Source organism: the organism of the source record quoted next, unplaced genomic scaffold (assembly GCF_019419815.1).
Source record: "Pyrus x bretschneideri cultivar Hongxiangsu unplaced genomic scaffold, Pyrus_bretschneideri_v1 Contig23, whole genome shotgun sequence".
Lineage (NCBI taxonomy): Eukaryota > Viridiplantae > Streptophyta > Magnoliopsida > Rosales > Rosaceae > Pyrus > Pyrus x bretschneideri.
The window spans coordinates 758927-783525 of NW_025999535.1; the positions used below are offsets into that span (position 1 = coordinate 758927).

The window sequence follows — 24599 nt, forward strand, 5'->3', positions numbered from 1 at the left end:
CCTCGACGAGTTTTCATATTTTGAAACTTGCATAGTATATATATGCTAATTTTACAAACTAAAACAAATTAGGCAATAGTTAAGAGAAATTGCAAGACATCAATTTAATCATAATTTATAAACAAAAAATTGTAAGAGGAATTGAGAGTAAAATACATACTTTGGGTTGTTGACCAATTAATTAAACTTCAATGTCTTTTCTTTGATGGAATAATGGAATTCTTTAATCTGCAAAAGAAATATTATTTGTTAAATTAATTTAGAATTGTAGATGAAAACGTATATGAATTAGCAAATTGCAAAAAAAATTGAAAATGACAATTTTGGAGATTCGAAGTTCATACCTTTGAGAAATATGAAAATTGAAGACTGATCGAAAAGTAATATACATATATCAACCATAATCCAGAGTGACAGATTGCAGTCAATTAGAAACTTGGAGAATAATAAAATAATAATTTTTAGTATTGGGAAAAGCAATACAAGGGTTGTAAGTTGGAGTAGATAGGCTTTAGGGTTAGACTAGATTACATAAATACCCTTAAAATATTTTAAGAGGACGGGATCTTTTGTCTAGGAAATTGGAATAGCATAAGTGAAAAAGTCATGGAAAAGTGCTAAAAAAAAAAAAAAAAAGTAGTACTAATTTTTTTTTTTTTTTTAATAAACAAAAGCAGGGTGGGCCTAGGATTAAAGTGGTCCTATGGTCCCTCCACCCTCTTGGGTGATGGCGTACCTTGGGTGAATATGCTCTAAAATGTATAATACATAAGATAAGATGACACATAGGATAATATAAAGATGTGAATATATACAAACTTAACAATCAATAGCCTGTCAAATTGTCAGGATTATTGTGCCTGATAGGTAGCGGAATGTTATTCGCAACGACTATGTAAGTCGTTGCGACACCACAGTCGTTGTGAACAAACATGTGTGACAGCTTGAGTAGTGCCCCCTTTTTGTGTTGAACAACAATTTCAGAGTCGTAAGTGCTGTCTATATATGCACTAATTTCATCTGAACACAACAAAAGAGACGTTACAAAGCCTTATGACTTATCTCCAAAAGCACAAATTGGGATGGTATTAACTAACGTGTTGATTAGAGGAAACGACTTTGCACTTAATTGATTTAATTTGGTAGAGCTAATGAAGCTGCATGACTTGGATTGTACTGATCTTTGTAAGGTGATCATGAATAAATTATTTTATTTTATCTTTAGAGAAAATGATACTAATCTCAACTATATTGTGTGAGACGTCGGCAAGACACCAAATATGCTAACAATTAAGGTAATTATCCCAAAAGGGAAAAAATAATTCAAAGCCAAACCGCATAACTAAAAACAGCTCATGTCACCAAATTTAGGCATAATTCAAAGCCGAGTTCATATATAACTCGAGGGTTAGAATTTGGGGATGCACAACACGTTTTTGTAGCTCTCATTCTGTAACTTTTTTAAAGGATTCAAACCGTTTATATTTTAATTTATCATTCATAGATCATTCGTACAAAAAATTAGACTAGTATATTAAAACATTCATTTGTAATGAAAAAAAAAATAGATGAATACAGTTCTACAAAGAAATACTGAATTTAATCCAACGGTCATATAACTTAAAATTTGAGTGATTTTTGGTAGAGATGTTATATGAGGGAAGACATATAAAATAGACAGTTGAATCGTCCAAAGACATTACGAAGTAAGCCACAAAAAATATGTATCCCCCGATCCTACCAAAACCGCAAATTGAAATGACTAGAGATGCCCGTAGGCCAACTAAATTTTGGATACTACATATACATGTCAAAATAGAAAATGATGAGAACATCATTAATCAAATATCATATCATTAAGATATATTCAGAGCCAGCTATAAGTCATACATCATTATTGGAATTTTGAATGTAAGTATATATATGTATATAAGTGTGTGTGTGTGTGTGTGTGTGTGTGTGTATCAGTCTTAGTTATCAACTTATAAGCTAGCAAGCAGCTAGAAGGCAATCAGTGCTTAGTTGCCTCTTGTAAATTATTCTGATCTGCAATAATATTGTTTTTAAGGAAACGCATGGCAATGTTGCCATTTGCACCTCTGGGAAAAAATCCTCCGGGCCAGGACTCATTACCAGTTGCATACACAATCCTCAAGATCTCCGGCTGCGTCCTTGCATACGTCAGTGACTCCCAATCCGCCGAAAGGACGTTAGTCCACGTCCGGTTCTCCGCCCCTAACGTCTCGGGTACTATGATTCCTTCATCTTTGTTGCCACACCTCCCCAGCTCGTTCCTCAGCCAGGAAATGTGGTTTGTGAAATCAGCCACCGTGAGCTCGTACGGATACACCTTCAAAAAAGCGAACTTATACACTAACGCCCGAATCACTGCATCTTGTCCAGCCTCAACCCCCATAAGTGATGCAACCAACTACATCATAATATGAATATAAGAATCATTGTTAGTACTAATTACTCAAATAGATGTTTAAATATAGTTGGTTTATACTAATTATTAATGAGAATTCTTCTCCGGACATGCTTTCGTTCTTTATTATACAATGTCAATAAATATATATGTCGATAATATTGACATTTAACGTGTCAATATCAAAATGTTTTGAAGTGGTTTCAGTACAATATAGACAATTTTTTTTAAACAAAGGATGGACGTCTCGTATAAAAAAATACTAATTAATCTAGGTCAAGGTTGTTAATTTAAACTACATATTGATAAAACACTCATTGTCAACCAAAATCATATGAAATTACCAGTTTAACTCTCTAATTAAAACTGAACACGAATAAGAAATATGGGCATAAATGTAATCTAAACTACATATTAATAAAACATTCATTGTCAACCAAAACCTTATGAAACTACAAGTTTAACTCTTTAATTAAAACTGAACATGAATAAGAAATATGGGCAGAAATATAATTTTACACAACCAAAATTTTGTTTTTTTTTCAAAACCTCACCTACATATGATTCTAACATATCTCCAATTAAAAACTATAATAAAAAATAAAAAAATAGAGTTCTATCCCACTTCCACATTCTCTCTCACTCTCTTCCTTTCTCCTTCTACTTCAAAAACCAAAAAAAAAAATTTCCACACACTTTATGTGTGACCATATGCTAATTAATAATTAATTATACTTACTCTGCGGTTATCAGGCCTTGTGAGGTTTGGAATGGTGCCAACATAACCATTTAGTCCCACATGAGGGATGCAATAAGATCCTAAGAGAAAATTGATTGAACTTGCATAGATGTTAAATGGAGGGTTCAACGGGTAACCCACCGCTGCATCCATTAGTCGGGCGAAATTCTCACGGCTCAGGTCCAACTGAGGCCTTGGAAATCCTCCTAATCTGGTAATTATTGCTCTGCAAATTCACATTAGTTAACAAAGTAGGTTATGAGTCGTTTGATAACATTTTCGGTTTCACTTTTTAGATTTTTTTATAAAACTGAAAAGTAAAAACTTATTTGGTAAACGGTTTCAGCTTTACTTATGTGGGTTTTAAAATTTGACTTTATTTTGGTTTTGAAAAAGAGAAAATAGATTCAATAGTTTCTGAACTTTGGTCCAATTGGACTTTGGTCCCTGAACTAAAAATTTGTAAGTATTGGTCCCTGAACTTGTTATAATGTGTGGATCAAAAAGACCATTGCTCCACATTATAACAAGTTTAGGGACCAAAGCTCTAATTCAACTAAAGTTCAGTACCAAAGCTTCAATTCAACTAAAGTTTCGGGACTATTGCTCTAATTATCTCTTTGAAAAATGAACTATTTTCATTTTTCAGTTTTGGAAAACGATGAGAACTAAGATGATTATCAAACGGGTCTTTTAAGTAACCCACCTTCGACCAGAATAATAATCGAGGGAGTTGATGGAAATATACAAAAGGAATTTATAGATTAAATCTGTAGATGATATTTGATGCATGATGAAGAACAATTCTCAAAACATGTACGTACATTCTTTAACAAAAGACTCACTATCTTGCACAGAGAACTTTGTTGATTTGCATAAAGATGAGCGCATACCTGACATGACCAACTTCTTGGTAACCAAATTCTTCGATGATAGAACGAACAAGAGGATCGAGATTCGCCTTCTGAGCCCCGATAGGAGGCGGACCGCCTAGCGTTAAATTCGGGTTGATAAAATCGAGCCCTCTGCCTAAAGCAGCATTCAGAAAAAGCTCAGTCTCCAAGTATTCCAAGTTGAGAGCAAACTGTATTAGGTCAGTGTCGTTGGCTCTAACGGGTCTGCAGCGATTCCGAGCACAACTAGTAGTACTACCGATGACCAGCTGATCAAGGCCGAGATATTCCAGTGCAAGAAGAAGAACAAAGGCAGTAGTGAAATAAGATATTGAAGAAATCGCCATATGCATTGCTTTCATGCATATGATATGAACTGTGAACTACCAGCATTTCCATCCTTGTGTATATATAGAAAATACAAATCTAATGGGGAAGAAAATTGGAATTTGTGGGTAACAATAAATCAAATCTTATACCTGGGACGCAACACCCCAGTTGGGAAAAGATGTGTTCAATTTATACAAGCAACCGGTTATAGTGAAATGCTTACGTGTAACTGCTTTTAAAATGACTAATAACACTTTTAGAGAAAATGTTGTTAGATTTCAAAAGCACATGAAGTGCTTTCTGCAAGAGCACCAATTGCTTGCATTTGTATTAAGGATTGGTTCCAAAAACATTTGTACTAAGGATTGGTTCTAAAAACATTTTCACCAAAAGTACTTTCAGCTATTTTAAAAGCACTTCCAAACGAGCTTTTATTCGTTGTAGACTTGAGCTTAATCAAGTTAACTAGAGCATTTTGCTCCTTCCTCACTCAAATTCAAATTCTCCTCTCCATATTTTATATGAATTTAGTGTAAAATATTGTTTTTTTTTTTTTAACAAACGATATAATCTACACTAAGGGGAGAAAGTGAGCTTAGCCTCACAATGGGTGACTAGTGTAAAATATTGTTTGTATAACTTACATTTCAACTACTATGATCCAAACAACTTTTACATATTCGGTATATTTGTAACTCTATTATTATAACTCTCAAGCAACTAGGGCTCATTTGGAAGCGTTTCTAAAATGACTAAAAGCATTTTTGGTGAGAATGTTTTGGAACCAATATTTAGTAAAAATGCAAATGAATCATGAAAAAGCACTTCAAGTGCTTTGAAACTCAAAAACATTGTCTCTAAAAGGACATTCCACACAAAACCTAAACCATTTTATAGAGTATGACATAATTTAGAGAAGCTTTTTTTTTTTTTTTTGGATAGAAAAATGACTGGGTTAAAGAGAAAAGCCCCTAGGGCAACCTGTTTGGATACAATCAAAGAGGAAAGCCTAACGGGCTTCCAAAAGAAGAGTTTTATCCCAAATATGAAAATTAGAGACCGAATAACCCACTCTAGTTATAGCATTCACTAGAAAATTTGCTTCCCTAAGGACATGCTTCCAGCAAATCTCCTCAAACGACCCCGCAAACCAACGAATATCCTCTAGGATGGTCTTCAACCTCTAAAGGGGGTTATAGGCTCCACTGATAGACTCAATCACCAGTTTTGAATCACCCTCCACCACAATACAAGTCAAGCATTTGGCCTTAGCCAACCATAGGCCATCCCGCAATGCCAGGCATTCTGCAACCGAAATAGTATCTTGACCAATAAATCTAGTTCCGGCAACAATAGGCTCTTTTTTTTTTTTCATTTCTAATCACAAACCCATCAGCCACACCTTGATTCACCACAGAGCCATCGAAGTTAAGTTTAACAAAACCCACCGTCAGAGGGGACCACCGGAAAGAAGAAGGCTGGGGGAACCCGCTACCATTATACAGCATAGGAATTACACCATCAGCATCAATGAACCCCTCCCAAGATTGAGGGCAGACTTAACGATCCATGTAGGGTTTGAAACTTTATTTTGGAAAACCACCATATTCCTCTCATTCCAAATCTGCCAACAAACTAGTAACACTTTACTAAGATCACACAAACCTGCATCAATCTTAACAGTCAGTTCATTGAGCCAATCGTTAAAGGGAAAAGATTGATTTAATCTTAGCTTCGTAAAATTACAATTAACAAATAAGTGAGATTTATTATCATCCTCTGAATTGCATATAGGACAAGTGTACGGGATGTTATTGACAAATCTGGATAATCTGTCTCTTGTATGAAGCCTTCTAATTATGAGCAGCCAACTAAAAATTGACTTCATGAGGGAGTTTAAGGCTCCACATTTTCTTGAGAAGTTCACTTACATAATTATTATTATTATTATCACTATTTTGTATCCAAGTCGCCGATCTGATTGAAAACTTACCATTCACATTAGGTCACCAGCAATACATTTCGCATTAGGGAGTTAATGGGAGTGAGATACTACAAATTTTATTCACAATGTCCTCATCAACTAACAATTTTAGCTGATCTCTATCCCATTGTCCATTATTAATGAAATGACTCACCTTTAAGTTTAGATCAATATCACTAACAAGACTAGGCGAGATAAAGTTGGAAAGAGGAAAAAGAAAAATCCAGTTATGGGTCTAGAAGAGGATGCTCTCTCCATTTCCCCCAACCCACCTAAGCCCTATTTTAATAATATCTCTGGACTTAAGGATACCTTTCCAGGCACATGAGTGGTGTTGCCTGACTTTAGTGTTAAGGAAGTCCTCTCTCTTTAAGTATTTATTCTTCACAATCTGTACCCACCAATTTTGGTTATCCGTTAGGATTTTCCATCCAAGTTTTGCTAAACAAGCACCCCCCCCCCCTTTCCTTAGAGCTGCAAACTTTATCCCAAGCTACCAGGACAAGCTTGCAATCTTTACCCCAAAAAAACTTCCTACTTTCTCTATTTAAAGCTTTTGTGATTTTCTCAAGACACTTAAAACAAGACATAGTATGATTGGGGACACCTAAGAGGTTAGCCTTAATAAGAGTTAGTCTTCCAGCTTTAGAGACGGTATTTGCCTTCCAACCGGCTAGCTTGTTCTTTATCTTGATAATGAGCTCTTTTGTATTAACTTGATCCTTCCAGAAAATAATGTTGTGTATGCCTAGATACTTACCAATAGTGGTTTTATGTTGAATAGCAAGAATATTAACAATATCATTTCTTGTATGGTTAGGAGTGTTATTTGAAAAATAAAGTGATGACTTATGATAGTTTATCTTTTGACCAGAAGCTGGAGAGAAATTATCTAGCACTATAGCAATATTCCTGGCAGCAGTGCCAGTGGCATGAGCAAAAATCAAACAGTCATCTGCAAACATCAGATTAGAAATTCTATAACCTCTAGGCCTAGTCAATATACCAACATTACTTCTAGATGATTCTCCCAACTTATCCTAGTGTCTAATTAAGGGCTCTATACAAAGGATAAAAATCTAAGAAGACAAAGGGTCTCCTTGTCTAATACCTCTAGAATGACATAAATAACCATGAGCTTTACCATTAATACGGATAGACAATGAAGTCGAAGTGATGCACTCCATGATAAGCTTGATCTAGTGATCATTAAAACCAAAATTAGCTAGCACACCTTTAATATAATCCCAACTGAGGAAGTCATACACCTTTTCAAGGTCAAGCTTAATGGCCATAGCACTCCTCCTACCTTTTTTACTCTTAAAAGAGGCAAAGAGTTCATGCGCAATGAGGATGTTATCCTGAATGGATCTTTCAGGGGCAAAAACACCCTGGTTCTTGAAAATGCAAAAATTTAACAAAGGCTTCATTCTACTCACCAAAATTTTATAATTATCTTATAAGTAACATTACAGAGGCTAATCGGTCTAAAATTAGAGACCAATTCAGGATTCTCCACCTTTGGGATAAGAGCTATAGTAGTATGGTTTATCAATTTTAGGCTTGAACCATTATTGAAAAAATCTTTAACTAAATTAACAAATGAGGGGCCAACAATCTCCCAACAATTTTGATACAAGGAATCATGAATACCACCAGGTTCCGGTGCTTTCAAAGCACCGATACTTTTAACAGCCTCATACATTTCACTGTCAAGGATAAGCCTATTTAAATTACCATTCTGCTCATCACTTATACAAGGATCAATAATGCCAATGAAATTATTTAGAGATTCTTGAGAAGGTTTGATAGAAGCAGAGAACGTAGTTTTGAAATCCTCAACAAACACCCTCTCCAGACATTCTCCCTTCCACCACCAATTACCTTGGTTATCTTTTATTTTATTAATTTCATTTCTTCTCCTTCTTATGTTGGCCACCATTTGGAAATATCTAGTGTTCTTATCTCCAAGCTACAACCAGTTAGTTCTAGCTTTGGGCCCAAAATAATTCCTCATTCTTTAACACACTTCTCAACTGGTTTTTAATTTCAATCTCTTTATCAAAAAGGTTAATGGGGTCAGAATTATTCATAATCTCATGTTACACTTTATTTAGGTCCCACAGAAGATTTTTCTCTTCTTCTTTTTTCAAATAAATTCCCAAAAACCTCTCTATTCCAATTCTTAATCAGAAACTTAAAAGTCCCTAGGTAGCCTCTAATTTTTTCACACGCACTACCAGTAATGTTTTGCTCCCAAGCTTTTCCTACAACATTTCTAAAACCAGGGTGGGAAAGCCACATAGCTTCAAATTTAAGGGTACTAGCACCCAGATTGTTAACAGTTCTATAGCTACTAGTCTCAAGCAAAATCGGGCTATGATCAAACCCAAAAATAGGATAGTTATGGAGGGTAGCATTAGGAAATGAGTTAATTCAATTCATGTTAGCAATGACCCTGTCTAGCCTCTAAAAAATAATAGTACTATCCTTATGACCATTGCACTAGGTAAACGGCACACCAGTGGCAGAAATATAGATTAAATTTCCTTCTTAAGGAAGTTATTAAAGTTAACCATGTGATCACTAATATTTCTGTCACCTCCAACTTTTTCTTCCATATTAACAATATTGTTAAAGTCACATAACAGCATCCATGATTGATTAGAATTATTACTTGGAAACAGAGAGATAATTTCATTCCATAATTAGGGTTGGAGACTCTTTTGGGGGTAAGCATAGACACAGGTAAAGAGGAAGTGTTTATCCGAACATTTTTCAATAACTTCACAAAGGATAAATCTAGAATTATGGGCAAGAACATTTAGATTAATATTTAGGTCATTCCAACATAAACATAGGCCTCCAACCCTACCATCTTGTAAAAAACATTTTCATGAATCACTTAGACAAAATAGCACTAAGACCAATATCCAGGTCGGACTTCGGTTTAACAATACAAATAACATCTAAAACATTTAAACTACATAGAAAATTAAACTGATTGGCAAAATTAGGCCTGTCCCAGCACCTAAAATTCCAAAGTAACAACTTCATCAATCAACATCTTCCAAATTGTAGCTCGGTCCCTCTCCTCCTTTAGCTTCCCTTCTTATCCTCTTCCTATTTCCCCCTAACTGCACTTGTTCAAACTCACCATCCTCAGTTTCCATAAAAACTTCATCCCCCGTTTCAAGATCTATGACCTCATTCACACTTTTTCCCTTACTACTATTAACATTAGCCAACTCCGCAACATCACTCTTCCCACCAACAGTACCAGAAACAGAACCCCCATCAGCCATCGGGCACCATTTAGACACCAAATCAGCCCTCGAAACCCAAATTCTATTACCCCTATTGTTATTTCTAGCCCACCTCACAGGCACCACAGTCCACCCCTCATCCTCCATATGATGCTCCTGAGTGTTGTCACCACGAGCTTGAACATCCCCTTCCGCAGAGCTAAACTCATCAACTAGAGTGGGTTGAGGGAATAACAGCATAACCCCATCTTGTAACTCATTCTTAGTCTCTTCACTAACTGGAAAATCAGCTGGGCAAATCAAAGGCTCATCCTCAAAGATCTTATCAACTAGTAGACAACCATTATTATCATAATCCGCAGGGCACGAGTGCCTCTCAAAATGCTTCCTTCCATAGTAGAAACAAAGTTCAAAGAGTTTCTCATAGGTCAACAGCAAATGACACTCCTCATCATCATTCACCACCAAAATCCTCTCAAGTGGCATCCTAAGATCCACTTCAAGCAAAACTCTCACAAACAAACCATTCAAACCAGACATGGTGGTCTCATCCACTCTAATAAAATTTCCCGGATGAGTAATGACTTCCAAAATCTCAGCATCCCTATATTGAACTGGCACCCTTGGAATCCTTAACCAAACTCTTAGGTTGGAGATAAACTCAATGTCCCAAAAATGGATATTCCACCTTTCCATATGAAAAATTTGCCCTCTGACATACCAGGGCCTATTATCCAAAGCAAACTCCAACTCCTCCTCATCAGTGAACTCAATGGCATACCATCTATGACCAAAATGATCGAGATAAAAAGGATTCAAAAAATATAATTAGCAGAACACTAAATGAGCCAATCCAACCAACATGACAAGCATGCTTAGCCTCGAGTCTCATAAAAGCAATCCAATTACACACATAAATCCTCATAATTACCTTTACGAAATCATAATTTGAGCTAGAAATTGAAAACCCAAACAAGTAATAGCAACCCTTTAGCTTCCCTCTAGCACCATAATTAACATTGCTATAATAAGTCCAATTAGATAGGGAACTTACCTTGCACACCCATCCTGGGGAAACACCCACCTTGCAGCAACCATCGAAAGTCGATGTCACCAACCATGATTGATTTCTTGGGAATGTCTTCGGCCTCTGTATATCCCCATCTTCCATTTTTCACACGATAGAGATCACCTATTTCGAACTGATCATGATTGCTACTTCCAAAAATCTCAAAACAGCAAACACTCAAATCACCCTCACTCCCTAATTTCCTACTGCACATGTAACTTAAAGGAATTTTCAACCGCATAATTAGCGAATTAGTTATCTTAGCTCCAATTAGATGGAACCCAAACGCAACATTAATTGAAAAAATTGGGTGGAACCCTAACCCTAGAAATTTTTCCTTTTCCCCCCTTTTTCCCTCTATCGACTCTCATCTCTGCTCCACACCACACTAAATGGTGGTGAGCATGATAGATTTTATTAAATGCTTTAGAGAAGCTTTCTATTTTCGATAGATGATGGGTTTGATTTGGTTGGATGAACCAGTCGATTAACCAATAATTGAGGGGAAAACAAATTATATCAAAACCGTCTAATCAATTTTACTACAATTGAGCCACTGAGCGGGACATTGAATTAGCTTAGCTACCACATATTTTATACTCTCGTTCTTTATCTTTTCGTCATAATAGTCACGTGATAAGAGAGAAATGAGTATACAACACAAAATGAGAAGATGACTTCCAAGGTTCAACGAGTTGTTAAACAACTCCGATTGGACGCACATCTATCTCAATGGTTGAACTACGATTTTTCAGGTAAGTAATTAATAACTTGATCAACATAACATAATCTCATTAAGAAAACGCGTAAGACTAAGGAAAAGCTTTCTAATCGGATGGTAAACGGGTTATTCTGTCAGTGGGTAAATGCTTAGAATAGTTGAACATGTTCAAAGGGCAGCAAAAGGGTTCTTTGAAGATCGTCGACAGCAAATGGGTTATTCTGTCGGTGGGTAAATGCTTAGAATAGTTAACAAAATCTCATTAGATTTGTTGGACATTTTTTAGCCCTTTTGTTAGTTTAGCAAAGAGAACTATCCTTATCAATTCATCAACCCTTGTTGGGTTATTGGACTTTCAATGTAACACAAAGCCAACAAGTTATTGTCACTTAGTACTATGGTCTAATGACATTCATCTTCACTTGTAAGTGAGATGTCTTAGGTTCGATTCTCACCAAAATTGAATTTGAACCACATTATTATTAGCACATTGTGAGGCTAAGCATAACATCTCTCCTTTAGTGTAGATAATATCGTTTGTTGTATCTCTTTCCCTTAATATAAATAATAATATTTGTTTAAAAAAAAAAAAACTAACAAGTAAATAAACGTCAAGCCTATCAATTAAACTATTTGGACACACAAATTAACACACCCTAATGAAGGTAGGTCCTACCATTGTATGCATGCGCCATCTCTATTAGAAAATATCAGTAATGCTAGGTAAGATATTTTAGGCCACAGCCCACATTTGCAAATTATTTTAGTGTCACCAATAAAATATAAACACGTTAATCAACACTTAAATAATAATCAAATCATCAACAACTCGTCATATAGTTTACAAAATATCATTTAAAAAGTTGATTTCCCTATTATTACACGTCAGAATAATATCTCCCATTAACTCTTCATACAAACATAGCATGAAACGGCTCAAGATCAGTTAAAACTGGGAGCGAAATTACAGAGGCTTATAAATAAAAAGTAAAATTTCTAAATTACATGCATAAAAATCAAAATTTATTGCAAAACTTTGTTCTGGAATTAGCTGCAGCTTATTATGAAGAGATCAAAGGACAAGGGGGGGCTTTATTGAGCAATAGCATGCTTAGCACCATCCAAAGTGTTCTTGAGCAACATTGCCACCGTCATTGGTCCGACGCCACCAGGAACAGGAGTTACCCATCCGGCTACCTTACATGCTTCCTGGAAATCTACATCTCCAACCAATCTATAGCCTGACTTTCTACTCGGATCGTCTATAGCATTTGTGCCGACATCAATGACAGCAGCACCTGGTTTTATCCAACTACCCTTGATCTGAAATTCAGTAAGGAAATAGATTAACAAAATTGATGGTAAATAGATTTCATTGTGTTAAAACATAAACAATAATCGCCACGGGAGCTAACGAAGACAAGGAAAGCACAGAACCGACACAATGCTAGCTGCACCAGCAGATGTCCTGTTATTCCATTTATGCAACGATAGAGCCTAGTGAAAGCTTATAAATTTCTAATGCATTGTCTTCCAACTCCAAAGTGAACGATGGAATGTCCTTTTTCTTTCACTTGGGATGAATGGAACCAAAAAACTAGTCCTATTCTTCTAACTAGAACGAAGCTAAGTACTAGATTTTTTACTGGAAAGCCAAGCAATATGAGATAAGATAACACCTGCATGTCATAAGACGATGTTATGGCATACCAAGGAACTATAATCTATGAATTGCCTACCATCATTGCCTGTCCTGCTGCAGCAATAATAATGTCCGCTTCACGAATGAAACTCTCTGGATCAGGTGTGCAGGAATGGACTACAGTAACAGTAGCATCTGCTTTCAAAAGAAGCAATGAAACTGGTAATCCAACAATGTTACTTCTGCCAACAACCACTGCTTTCTTCCCCTTTATGCTTATCCCACTTCGCGACAGAAGTTCAAGACATCCCTGCCGAAAAAAAACCATTACAAAACAAAACTACAACCTGTACATGAATGGCTTTCACGATTTTATGTAAATATTGCTTGGACAATAAAGGTTCCTCGTTTGACAGAATACTTGAACAAACCAAACATACATGTGTGTGCGTCAGCATCTATCTGTGTTTGAATACAAACTCGAGTCTTGCCTTGGGAGTGCAAGGAAGGAACAGAGGTTCTCTGCCTTTCATTGCAAGTTTGCCGATGTTGAGAGGATGAAAGCCATCGACATCCTTCTCGATGCTGATTTCACTCAACACTTTCTCCTCATTAATATGGTTTGGCAATGGGAGCTGAACTAGTATACCTATCAACAAAATCAAACCTACTTTCAAAACCCATTTAACCAAAATCAAAGATTTTCCAAATAATTTGTCAACTATAACAACAACAATAACAACAACCAAGCCTTATCCCGCTAAGTGGGGTTGGATATATGAATCCTACAACGCCATTGCGCTCGGTTTTGTCTTCCATCAGAATAATTTGTCAACTCAAAATTAAAAACTGGGCAATTATCATTCATTCAACTAACCATGTACATCGGCAGTAGCATTCAATTCGTGAACTTTGGCAATGAGGTCGTCTTGGGACACATTCTCCGGGAGGTCAATGTCCACAGATTTGATCCCAACTTCAGCGCACGCCTTTCGCTTCATGCTCACATAGCTTTGGGAGTCCTTCCGGGTCCCAACTATCACCACTGCCAGTCCCGGAACCTAAACAATCACACAATCGCATCGTCAAGATTCATGCACCAAACAATGCCAAAAATCCAGCCAGAGCAAAAGCAAACCTTGCCGTATTTCTGGGACAGATGACGAACTTCCTCCGCAATCTCATTTCGGATGGTCTGAGCTATAGCTTTCCCATCGATTATCGTAGCCTTGTGATCAGATTGTGATGCCATTGATCAACCACTCGCTCGGTCTTGATGAGATTAAGGATGGGTTGGGCTGACTCGGACCTCGAACCGCAAAGGGTTACTGTAATCAAGCAAAACAAACCTGCAAACCCCTAATCGGGTAGAGAGAGGGCGTCGGGTGGAGAATCGAGAGAGCTAGGAAAATTCCCAGATGCAACCCCGGAAGTCGCGGTGAGGAAATAGTGGCAGGACGAGAGAGAGATAGGAAAAGGATTTTCCTATCGTGATCTTACGTGTGCAGTCGTTTTCATTATGTATTATTCAAATTTAATTTTAAATTTTAAAATGATTTCTGATCAAACAATGTAACGGATAAAATCAATGAATCTCTAGGATCTCTAGAAAAAATAATCCGAGAATCCTTTTCCAAAGAGATAAGGGTGTACAGTTGTATTTTGATGGATTTTAATGTATTTATAAATCTTTGCTTAAAGCCCATTAAAATCTATAAAGTTATAAACTTATTAAAATTCTTTAAAATTTCAATTGAAGACACTTTATTTGTGCATTTATCAAATTTTCGTAAGAAAAGTGAAATTCAACACTGCTTAAAAAAAACACTACAAAATCTCTCAATTTTTTTTCAAAATGACATAAATTTGATTAAAATTCTGATTGAATATATCTAGACAAAAAGAATCAAGCATATTTTTTTTTTTACGGTTCGTAATTCTTCCTCAGCCAGAATGGGGTAGAATAGCAGAGCAAGTTTTGGAACATAAAACCCGAACATTTTATAGGCCTTATGTGCTAAGGCCTATAACTTTATGTATATTTCAATTGTCATCTAAATCTTTTGAAATTTTTCAGAATAGGAAATGTTTGGATTCGAAACGAAAATTTTCGGTTTGATTTGGAATTTTCAGTCCAACTTACAACTCTGGTATGTGTACGATAATAAATGAGAATAAGAAGAATTAGAGATTAGAAAGATTTAAGTATGGAGTAAACACCTCTTTCTATGTTAACGAGATACCTTAAATTTTCAGGTATTTCAAACCAAAATCCACATACGATCCACTTTTTTATTCATTCCCTTGTTACCTTAGTTTTAGTAAATTAAGGCTATAACAACAATGAGAATGACACTCACTCATTACAAATTCATTCCTTACAACTAAACATTCCCTTATACGTGATCTTTTCAAGCTTTACGCATATTAGTAACATGCAACGTGAATCGTCCTGGTTCTTGTTAGTTGGTAAGGTTACTCACTCACTTCGAGCTGACTAATTGACCATCACATGAGAAATCAAATTCTTAGGAAGAGATACTACTATAATTACCTAAACGTGTTGATTTTAAGTCTACGAACGCACATATAAGAGCACAATACAATAAGTTGTAAGCTGTGTTAATTTTTTTGGTTTTTTTTGGGGGGGAGGGGGGGGAGGATAGGGGGAGTTATTGTCTATCGTTGACGTAATCAAATTCATAGAAAGAGATACTACTCTAATTACCTAAACGTGTTGATTTCAAGTATACGAATGCACATATAAATAAGAGCACAATACAATAAGTTGTAAGCTGTGTTTTGTGTGGGGGGGGGGGGGAGAGGATAGGGGGAGTCATTGTCTATCATTGACCTCTGTGGTGAATCAGTCAGGGCCTGAAAACGCGATAATTTACTATGTGATGGATGTCGATGGTTCGAGTCCACACCAACTAGCTAATAAGACCCGAGCCTCTCCTCGGGCAGATTCCTCCTTTTGCTCCTCAACCTACGAAGTATTAGCAGCTGTTTTCAGCTGTTGTCCCCACTCAAAGACAAATTCTTAATCGTTACTCACCCGACCACCACTAAAAACACCATTCTCGTCTCACTTGCAGTTGTGATGACAAACTTGAACACGATTCAATTACTAACCGAATCCTGAGAGTAATTAAGCCCAGAACCCACGAACTGGGCCCGAAAAATACACGCGCCAATTGTGACAACCAATAAGCGCTCGTGCGACGTGGACGTTTTGGGTTTTACGTTCCTACTCCGCTTCTACCCTGTCCCTCTCTCTCTCTCTCTCTCTCTCTCTCTCTCCCCTCCTCTTATCGAAGCCTTAACCCTAACTCTATCCCACACTCCCAGCGATTAATAGCTGTATTCGAATTCTTCATGTGCTGCATTTAGCTTCAGAAGTTCGAGCTTGGAGGTTGGCAATGGAGAATCCCTCGGTGGAGGTGGAGATTGGGACATCTGCGGAGTCCTTGGGGAAGTTCTTGGACTCGCAGAGGGAGCTTTTCCACAGCCAGATCGATCAGCTCCAGAGAATCGTCGGCACCCAGTGCAAACTCACCGGCGTCAATCCTCTCTCCCAAGAAATGGTGCGTTGTCTTCGAATTTGAATTTGAATTTGCGTTCTGCGTGTTTGGTTTCCGAGAAATTGGAGGAAAATTTGAAAGAAAATTGCAATCCCTAATTCTAATGTTTTGTGCATTCGTTTTGTGATACGCAGGCAGCTGGTGCTCTTTCAATTAAGATTGGTAAGTCTTGGAAGTTGGATTATTATTGTTAATTATGGCTAATTTGATGTTTAATCTTGTTTAATTTGCTTATTTAGTTTGATTATGTGAGATGCTATATACCCATCTGGATGCTATAGTTTTCTATTCACAAATTTTTATACTTTTTTCGTCTTTGTTTCATGTGGCCATCATCTGTTATATTAAACTAGATGGTCCAATTGCAGGAAAAAGACCTAGAGATTTGTTAAATCCAAAGGCTATAAAGTATATGCAATCTATTTTTTCGATTAAAGATACGATTAGTAAGAAGGAAACTCGGGAGCTCAGTGCTCTATTCGGCGTTACAGTCACACAGGTTCTTTCTTTCATTCAGCTTTCCTTCTCAAATTACTTGTTCCTTAAATGTTTTCGTAATGCATTTAGTTTAAGCCATCATACGACCCTTCCCACGAGCGCCAATGTTGTTCAAACTGATAATGTTATATGGACCTTACACTTTACTACTGGCTATTTTAGGGTTGATTATATATACCCAACATGACGTTTTCTTCTCAGTTTTGCTCTTTGGTGGTGATTAGTTTAATTGCTTCTTACATGAGTTCCATTGATTGACAGGTTCGTGATTTCTTTAACAGCCAACGGTCGAGAGTCAGAAAACTAGTCCAGTTGTCAAGGGAAAAGGCCTTGAAATCCGGTGAACATGAAGATTTGCGCGATGGGGTCTCAACAAGCCCTGATTCTTTGATACCAAGTGATCCAGTTCCCTTGAACTCTGTTGGTCCCTCCAATGTTGACGACGCACCATCATGCTCAACACAAGATAGTGCTCTTTCTAGATTAGACGACTTAGATAAACGTTTTGTAGAAGATATTTTCAACTTGATGCGGAAAGAAGAAACATTTTCTGGGCAAGTGAAACTGATGGAGTGGATTATGCGGATACAAAATTCTTCAGTATTATGTTGGTACTTACAAATCACTTTATAGGTTTCATAGTACAAAGCAGTTTGTCTCTTTTCATGTTCCAAACTTCCACTTGTATACGTGCAGGTTTTTAACTAATGGTGGTGTAATGATTTTAGTAACATGGTTGAGTCAAGCTGCTGTCGAAGAACAAACAAGTGTTCTACTTGTTATCTTAAAGGTATTTATTGGACTGGAATCCATATTGTCAAATATGGAATCATATTGTCAATTATCTATCTTCCACAGTTAATGATTGTTGCTTAAAATTCGAATAATTACTGGCTGCACAGGTCCTTTGTCATTTGCCTCTTCATAAAGCTCTTCCTTTGCATATGTCAGCCGTACTGCAAAGTGTTAATCGACTCCGGTTTTACAGGACACCAGGTGTGTATTTGTTACAGATAGTTCTTTGGGGCTTTCTTTGTCACCTTTCTCTATCTTCCGTTGTCTTTCTCAAGTTCTTCTTTCGTGTCATCTCTGTGTGGTTAAACTTGTTTTTGCTCAATAAATCAAGGTTCTCCATATGTGTTGATAATTCTATTTCTTTGATGTATTTAAACTTTGTTTAGTAGAAGTAGCAACTCTATAGGTGCTTCGGCTGTATTTTACTATACACCATGACATTTTTCTTCTCATTCATCTTAGTTTTATGTCCGTGGCAATATTCTTTTGTATAATAAGCATTTCTATATGTGCTTTATCTGTCATTTCTTTTATAAACCATGAAATTTTTGAATCTCATTTTATCTGATTTGAAGATCAGACATATCAAACAGGGCAAGAGTTTTGCTATCAAGGTGGAGCAAGCTATTAGCGAGAAGCCAAGCTATGAAGAAACCAAATGGCATTAAAACATCTAGTGATTCGGAAGAGTTAGTAATTCTGAAGCAGAGGCAAGTACATTTCTCATTGCCAATGCACTGAAAAATTGTGTAAACAGTTTTTAATAATCTATGATTTTCTTGCAGTATCGATGAAGTTATGGGCGATTCAGAATCATGGAAGTCAAATATGGATATTTCTGTAAGTGCCTTTGTGATTTAATAAAAAATTCATTCAAATTGATTTAAGTTGCATAAGTTTTACAGATTGTTCTTTCATGTTGTACAGGAAGACATCCTTGGAACACCTTTTGAAGTGCAGAAAACAGGTAAGAATGTTTCTTTCTTCTGACGTACATTTTCGTAAGATAGTGTTTGTGGTGTTAATCTTGTATGTATTTTTTCAGGAAATTAGAGGCCTCAGAACCCTTGAAGTTATTGACAGCATCACCAGATGAGTCAAATAAGAAGAACATCTTGGGTGTATCTTCATCTCGTATCCTTAATATAGGTTTTTACAATTTTCTCCCAAGTGGTATATTAGAATTCCTGAGCAACATTTACTGGTTTGAAAAAAAAATTATATCACTAGTTAAGAAAAGTAGCCTTTGTCAATGATAAGTTCTATTTCTGTGTTGTTATGTTTCTATGTGTATGGCCTAAAAAAGGTTATACAAATATTTTGTGTATAAGTTGATTTTTTAAAACATATGAGAGTGAAGAAGCCTATTTCCTTAGCTAGTGGCAGAATTTCGTGAGCGCAGAAAAGTTCAGTTGGTGGAACAGCCCGGCCAATCAGCTGGGAGAAGTGTACCGGCCACAAGGACAACAACTGTGAGTCAGGCTCGTCCAATGTCTGCTGATGATATCCAAAAAGCAAAAATGCGAGCACAATTTATGCAGAGCAAGTACGGGAAATCTCGTTCATCCCAGGAAAATAAAGAATTGAAGACTGAAGGTGTGGACAAACTTACAATCTCTCAGGCAAGCATTTTGCCCATGGTACCCAAAGTTCCAATTCGGTCTAATATTGAGGAACCCAAGAAACCCTCGACAAATCCTTTGAAAGAGAGGGAAATTCCTAATAAGCCCGAAACTTCTCTTGCCCCAAAGCGGAGTCTGGATTTGAAGGAGCCCATATTAGAGAAGTGCCCAAGAATCCAGATCCCATGGAAGATGCCTCCAGGTACATATGCTTTTAGTGGCTCTTTTCTGGTTCCTTTGACTCTTTATTCGTAATTTTAAATTTGTGAAATCAGTAGGCTTAATGGAAAGGGAAAAGGGAAAAGGAAAAAAAAGAAGATATCCTCCCAAGTTGTATACAGTTTGTTTAGAGTTTACCTTCAGTATTTCCAACATATATCATAGTGGGAGAGTTAATAGCTTCTCATTGATCAATAATTTGCTTGCCCAACTATTTTTCGTCTTTTTTGTTCACTCATAAGAGTTGAACTCAAGACCTCCCACCTACTAAACAGGTGCTCTAGCTCAATCTCATAGCAGTTGAGTGTTGCTCTTTCCTTAGACGCCTGGTCTTGGTAGGGAATGTTACAGTCCAGGCATCAATATTATCCAGTAGATTAAATGTGCTGCATAGAGAAAACGATTGGAGGATGTAATTTCTTATATGTGATAATTGCTGGGTGTACTGGTGCCTGAGTGGGTGTTTCCTTGCCGGATAAAAATGGCTCGCTTAGTTTAGGTTTCTAGCTTTCTAAGCATATTAATGTCATTGTTTGTTTTGTTGACAGAAATGAATTGTACCTCGTTTTCCTTTCCTTGCTTTCTCCTCTATTCAATCACCGTTATGGATTTTGATATTTCTGGGGGCCATTTTGCCACACACGTTACCGAAGTAATGTGATACAAGATTAGTTTTATTACATTTTTTCTTGTAAGAAATTTAAATAAAGTTTAGCTTTGTCATGATTATTTTATTGGTTCCTATTGAATGAGGTCCACTCGACATGTTTTCTGTAGTTTAAGTGGGAAATTCTACCAAGCAGGCTGAGTGAATGGAAATATCATCAATTTTGAATTCATTAGCATGAAAATGATAAAAATGAATGACTGATTACTGTCCAAATCCATACGGCTCGCATCCGGTAATTGACAGTTCTGTGAGTTCACACTGAAACTCTGGTAACATGATTCACTAAGAATGTATCTTGAGAAGGACGAGGGGGACTTACCTTTGACGGGCACGAGACTCCGGACAATGTTATCCTATGATACTTAATGGACTTGGCTCTGAAGGCACGAGACGTGTTTTATCCTATGATACCTAATGGACTTGGCTCCGAAGGCATTGATAGATAAATGGACGTTCATTGTTTAGAGGAAGCAAAAACAGAAATTCCGGACAATGTTAAATTCGTCCATTATTATTTAATATAGTTTTTTGGTTGCTTGATGGCTTCTGTAAGTGCTAAAGGTAACATTTTCTGCGGATATCAACCTTTTTCATGTGTTGTCTTTCCGTTCTGCAGAAATAAAACTCGATCCTTCGTGGAGCGTTGGTGGTGGTGAATATTGCAAAGAAATTGAAGTCCAGAGAAACAGAAACCGCCGTGAGAAGGAAACCATCTACCGGACAGTTCAGGAGATACCGTCTAACCCGAAGGAACCATGGGACATTGAAATGGATTATGATGATTCATTAACACCAGAAATACCAATCGAACAGCCGCCTGATGTTGCTGATACCACTGAAACACAGGCTTCCCATAACAGAGAAGTATATAATGCAGAAACAATGGTCGTTCGTTCTCAAGGAGCAAACAATGTCGCTTCCTTTCCACCGGCCTTATCTCAAATTAATAACGCTAGCGCAGCTGAACCAGATCTAGAACTGCTTGCCGTACTGCTAAAAAATCCAGAACTGGTGTTTGCTTTGACTTCTGGCGATGCTGCTAACTTGTCGAGCGAGGACACAGTAAAATTGCTGGATATGATAAAGTCTGGTGGGACTGGTGTTGCTGGTAATGTAAATGGTTTAGGTAGAAAAACGGAGGAGAGGGTCGAAGTTTCTCTTCCATCCCCGACGCCTTCAAGCAACCCTGGAACGGTGCGTTACTCTGGCTCATTTTGCAAGTTTTGCCAAACATTGTATACACTGTTGCAGTTTTTGACTAGTAATATAAAAATTTACTGTGCACTGCGTTCCCATGAGATTTTTGGTAAAAGTTAAACCTCCATTGTATACACTGTTTAAACTGCTTGGTTTTCTGTGCTTTTCGCAGAGTGGATGGAAGGGAGATGCTGGAAGGAATGCATTTCCCCAACAGATGCCGCAGGTGTCATCTGCTCATCACATTATTCCGCCGCAACGGCTATCAACTTCCCAACCGGCAGTACCTTCATACTCACCAGATTATCATCGTATGCAATCACCAGCCTCTGAGATGGCTTTAACCATGAAGAACACGCACTTCCACAACGTATCAAACACGGCCGTGCCTCCGATTTGGGGTGAAGGCACGATCAATGTCGAACGAGCTCCCCTATCTAACTCTTATAATGTAGCAGAACGGCAGCAGCCCTTGTTTTCCACTCCGGCAAGGCAACAAAGACAGCCGCAGCCAGTACAACAATCCCCTTTTTCTGAACCTCACATTCCTATGTACACGCCTAAACAGCCGATGGGCAAACCCGGCCCTCCATCCGATTCGTGGAGAGCCAGGCAGGATTTGCCTTCAAATTACCATTACATAGAGAACCCAAATCAGTATAATGCTTCGTATGGAGGGCATTTGCAGGCACACCTGTTGCCAGGTCCGTCTTGGGAAGGAAATGAACATGTTGGTGGCGAACAAGATTTCCAATCGTGGAGTCCGGATAATAGTCCGAGTAGAAATCCTGGGTATATGTACGGAAGAGAACCCAGAACAAACCCGGGACAGGATTACAGGTCGAGGAGAAGGAATCCTGCCGGATACCGGGACCATAATAGGCAGCAGGGAAACAGATGGCCTAATCGCGGCGGACGCTGAGGTCCTATAATCCAGAGTGGATGTGTTAAGAACGCATTAGTTCTGTCTCTCTGCCTTTGATTGGATCAAGTTTTGGGGCAGACAGATGATGTGGCACGGAAATCTCAACTCGAATGGATGAGAAACCCTTACTCAAGCGCCTCACAGTTTTGGGATGACCGGATTATTGAAACGAGTGAGAGCTTGTAAAAGCCATCGTGACTGTGTTGATCTGGGATGCTCATAAAGGACTCTCTACTGATCATTAGTTTTAATTTTAATAGGGTGAAAAAAATATTCTAACATTTGAGCAGCCTTTGTCTCGGTACTAAAAACAAATATAAAAATTCTTGGGCCTAATACTTTAATTTAAGGATTGGATTTGTTATCGGAATTGAATTATTGTTTTGGGCTGGCATTCTGGCCCAGAGAAAGAGAAACCGTAAATGTTGACATTGTTCTGGTTCTCCAATAGAGTTGGGCTAAAGGTTAAATGCGAAAAAATGATTTGATTTAATTAAAAATTATTTTTTAACTGATGATTGTTCTATAATTGTATGGAGTTCATCAGATAATTATTTGGCCAAAGGAGCATCAGGTTGGCCAAATGAAGCCCTCTCGTAGCCCTTTTTTGGAGTCAGCCCCTCAGTTGTAATAATTGATTCAAATTCGAATACTAGATTTGAAAACATCTAACAATAATTTAACTAAATTAACCAATTATTATTGAAAGGGTTATGTTTAGCCTTTTTGGTTGGAGATGGTTTATGAGTATGGTCTGACACTTTTCATTTAAAAACAATTTTTTGTAGGGCTTTAATTCTAGACTTGGCTATATTAAGCCCTTTCGGTTGGAGATGGTCGTAAGGTCTTCTTCTTACTCTTATGTCTTCTTTTAGTGTAGTTCATAGTATTAAAATCGCTTATATTCTAATCGTCAAATTAGTGATTGTATTTTATATATATATATATGTATATGTGTTTGTATTGTACCCAAATCCATGATAATTACCCACATGACATTGTAATATTAATTTAAGATGTTGTAGTGTCGGAGATGTATCTAAGTCATTTTCCAACTTTGGAATAAATGTTTTTAAAAAGTTGGAAATGTTACAAGTAATATATAAGAGATACGAAGAACAAGAGAGATTGGAGAAGAAATCAAAGAATTATTTCTTTCTCGTTACAATGCCTATTTATAGCCTTAGGATTTATATAAAAAAGTCCTAACTAATTACATATTACATACTGATCCAAAAATAAACAGCCAAAAAATAAATAATATTTAAAGATTTGTAAATTTGATAAATAAGTTTGTCTTGCCTTAACTTTAAGACCTAATATAATAAAATCCTTGTGAGTTTACAGATCTGTTTGAAAATAGTTAAAAGTGTTTTCTGTCACATCTCCGTCTGGGGTCCACCACATCCCGGGCCCGCTCCACCACTGTATCACGATATTGTCCGTTTTGGGCCCCAACCACTCCCTCACGGTTTTGTTTCTGGGAACTCACACGAGAACTTCCCAGTGGGTCACTCATCATAGGAGTGCTTTCGCGCGTTACTCGCTTAACTTCAGAGTTCCCATGGAACCCAAAGCTAGTAAGCTCCCAAAAGGCCTCGTGCTAGGTAGAGATGAGAATATATATATAAGGCTTAGAAGATCCACACCCCTGAGCGATGTGGGATGTTGCAATCCACCCCCCTTAGGGGCCTAACGTCCTCGTCGGCACACCACGGCTAGGGTTAGACTCTGATACCAAATTGTCACATCCCCGCCCGGGGTCCACCACATCCCGGGCCCGCTTCACCACCGTAGCACGATATTGTCCACTTTAGGCCCTGACCACGCCCTCATGTTTTTTTTTTCTGGGAACTCACACGAGAACTTCCCAGTGGGTCACCCATCGTGGAAGTGCTCTCACGCGCTACTTGCTTAACTTCGGAGTTCCCATGGAACCTGAAGCCAGTGAGCTCCTAAGAGGTTTCGTGCTAGATAGAGATGAGAATATACATATAAGGTTTAGAGGATCCACACC

General features: G+C 37.4%; 3 protein-coding genes across 3 annotated transcripts; 1 reads left to right on the forward strand and 2 right to left on the reverse strand.

The window, feature by feature from the left end:
- Positions 1-1869: 1869 nt before the first annotated feature.
- LOC125477992 (desiccation-related protein PCC13-62-like) lies at positions 1870-11277 on the reverse strand. Its single transcript, XM_048585567.1, has 4 exons — positions 10695-11277; positions 4061-6055; positions 3168-3393; positions 1870-2431 (listed from the first exon to the last, which is right to left on the reverse strand). Exons 2-4 carry the CDS (start codon positions 4420-4422, stop codon positions 2012-2014), a joined length of 1008 nt encoding a protein of 335 aa, XP_048441524.1. The 5' UTR covers positions 4423-6055; positions 10695-11277; the 3' UTR covers positions 1870-2011.
- Positions 11278-12232: 955 nt separating this feature from the next.
- Positions 12233-14352, reverse strand: LOC125477923 (bifunctional protein FolD 2-like). The gene is made up of 5 exons (XM_048585439.1): positions 14211-14352; positions 13950-14133; positions 13564-13721; positions 13170-13382; positions 12233-12753 (listed from the first exon to the last, which is right to left on the reverse strand). Exons 1-5 carry the CDS (start codon positions 14322-14324, stop codon positions 12523-12525), a joined length of 900 nt encoding a protein of 299 aa, XP_048441396.1. The 5' UTR covers positions 14325-14352; the 3' UTR covers positions 12233-12522.
- Positions 14353-16316: 1964 nt separating this feature from the next.
- LOC125478016 (homeobox protein LUMINIDEPENDENS-like) lies at positions 16317-22945 on the forward strand. The gene is made up of 13 exons (XM_048585658.1): positions 16317-16659; positions 16791-16818; positions 17010-17155; positions 17416-17765; positions 17851-17944; positions 18057-18150; positions 18530-18659; positions 18735-18789; positions 18877-18914; positions 18989-19083; positions 19336-19773; positions 21077-21654; positions 21830-22945. Exons 1-13 carry the CDS (start codon positions 16495-16497, stop codon positions 22577-22579), a joined length of 2961 nt encoding a protein of 986 aa, XP_048441615.1. The 5' UTR covers positions 16317-16494; the 3' UTR covers positions 22580-22945.
- Positions 22946-24599: the final 1654 nt, after the last annotated feature.

Coding starts and splice junctions, on each gene's coding strand:
- LOC125477992 (XM_048585567.1), bottom strand. CDS start 4,422: ATGAAAGCAATGCATATGGCGATTTCTTCAATATCTTATTTCACTACT. Junction 3,394..4,060: donor CAAGAAGTTGGTCATGTCAG/GTATGCGCTCAT, acceptor GTGAATTTGCAG/AGCAATAATTACCAGATTAG. Junction 2,432..3,167: donor CAAGGCCTGATAACCGCAGA/GTAAGTATAATT, acceptor ATTATGATGTAG/TTGGTTGCATCACTTATGGG.
- LOC125477923 (XM_048585439.1), bottom strand. CDS start 14,324: ATGGCATCACAATCTGATCACAAGGCTACGATAATCGATGGGAAAGCT. Junction 14,134..14,210: donor TGTCCCAGAAATACGGCAAG/GTTTGCTTTTGC, acceptor GTGATTGTTTAG/GTTCCGGGACTGGCAGTGGT. Junction 12,754..13,169: donor CAGCAGGACAGGCAATGATG/GTAGGCAATTCA, acceptor ACTGAATTTCAG/ATCAAGGGTAGTTGGATAAA.
- LOC125478016 (XM_048585658.1), top strand. CDS start 16,495: ATGGAGAATCCCTCGGTGGAGGTGGAGATTGGGACATCTGCGGAGTCC. Junction 17,945..18,056: donor TTCTACTTGTTATCTTAAAG/GTATTTATTGGA, acceptor CTGGCTGCACAG/GTCCTTTGTCATTTGCCTCT. Junction 19,774..21,076: donor CCCATGGAAGATGCCTCCAG/GTACATATGCTT, acceptor TCCGTTCTGCAG/AAATAAAACTCGATCCTTCG.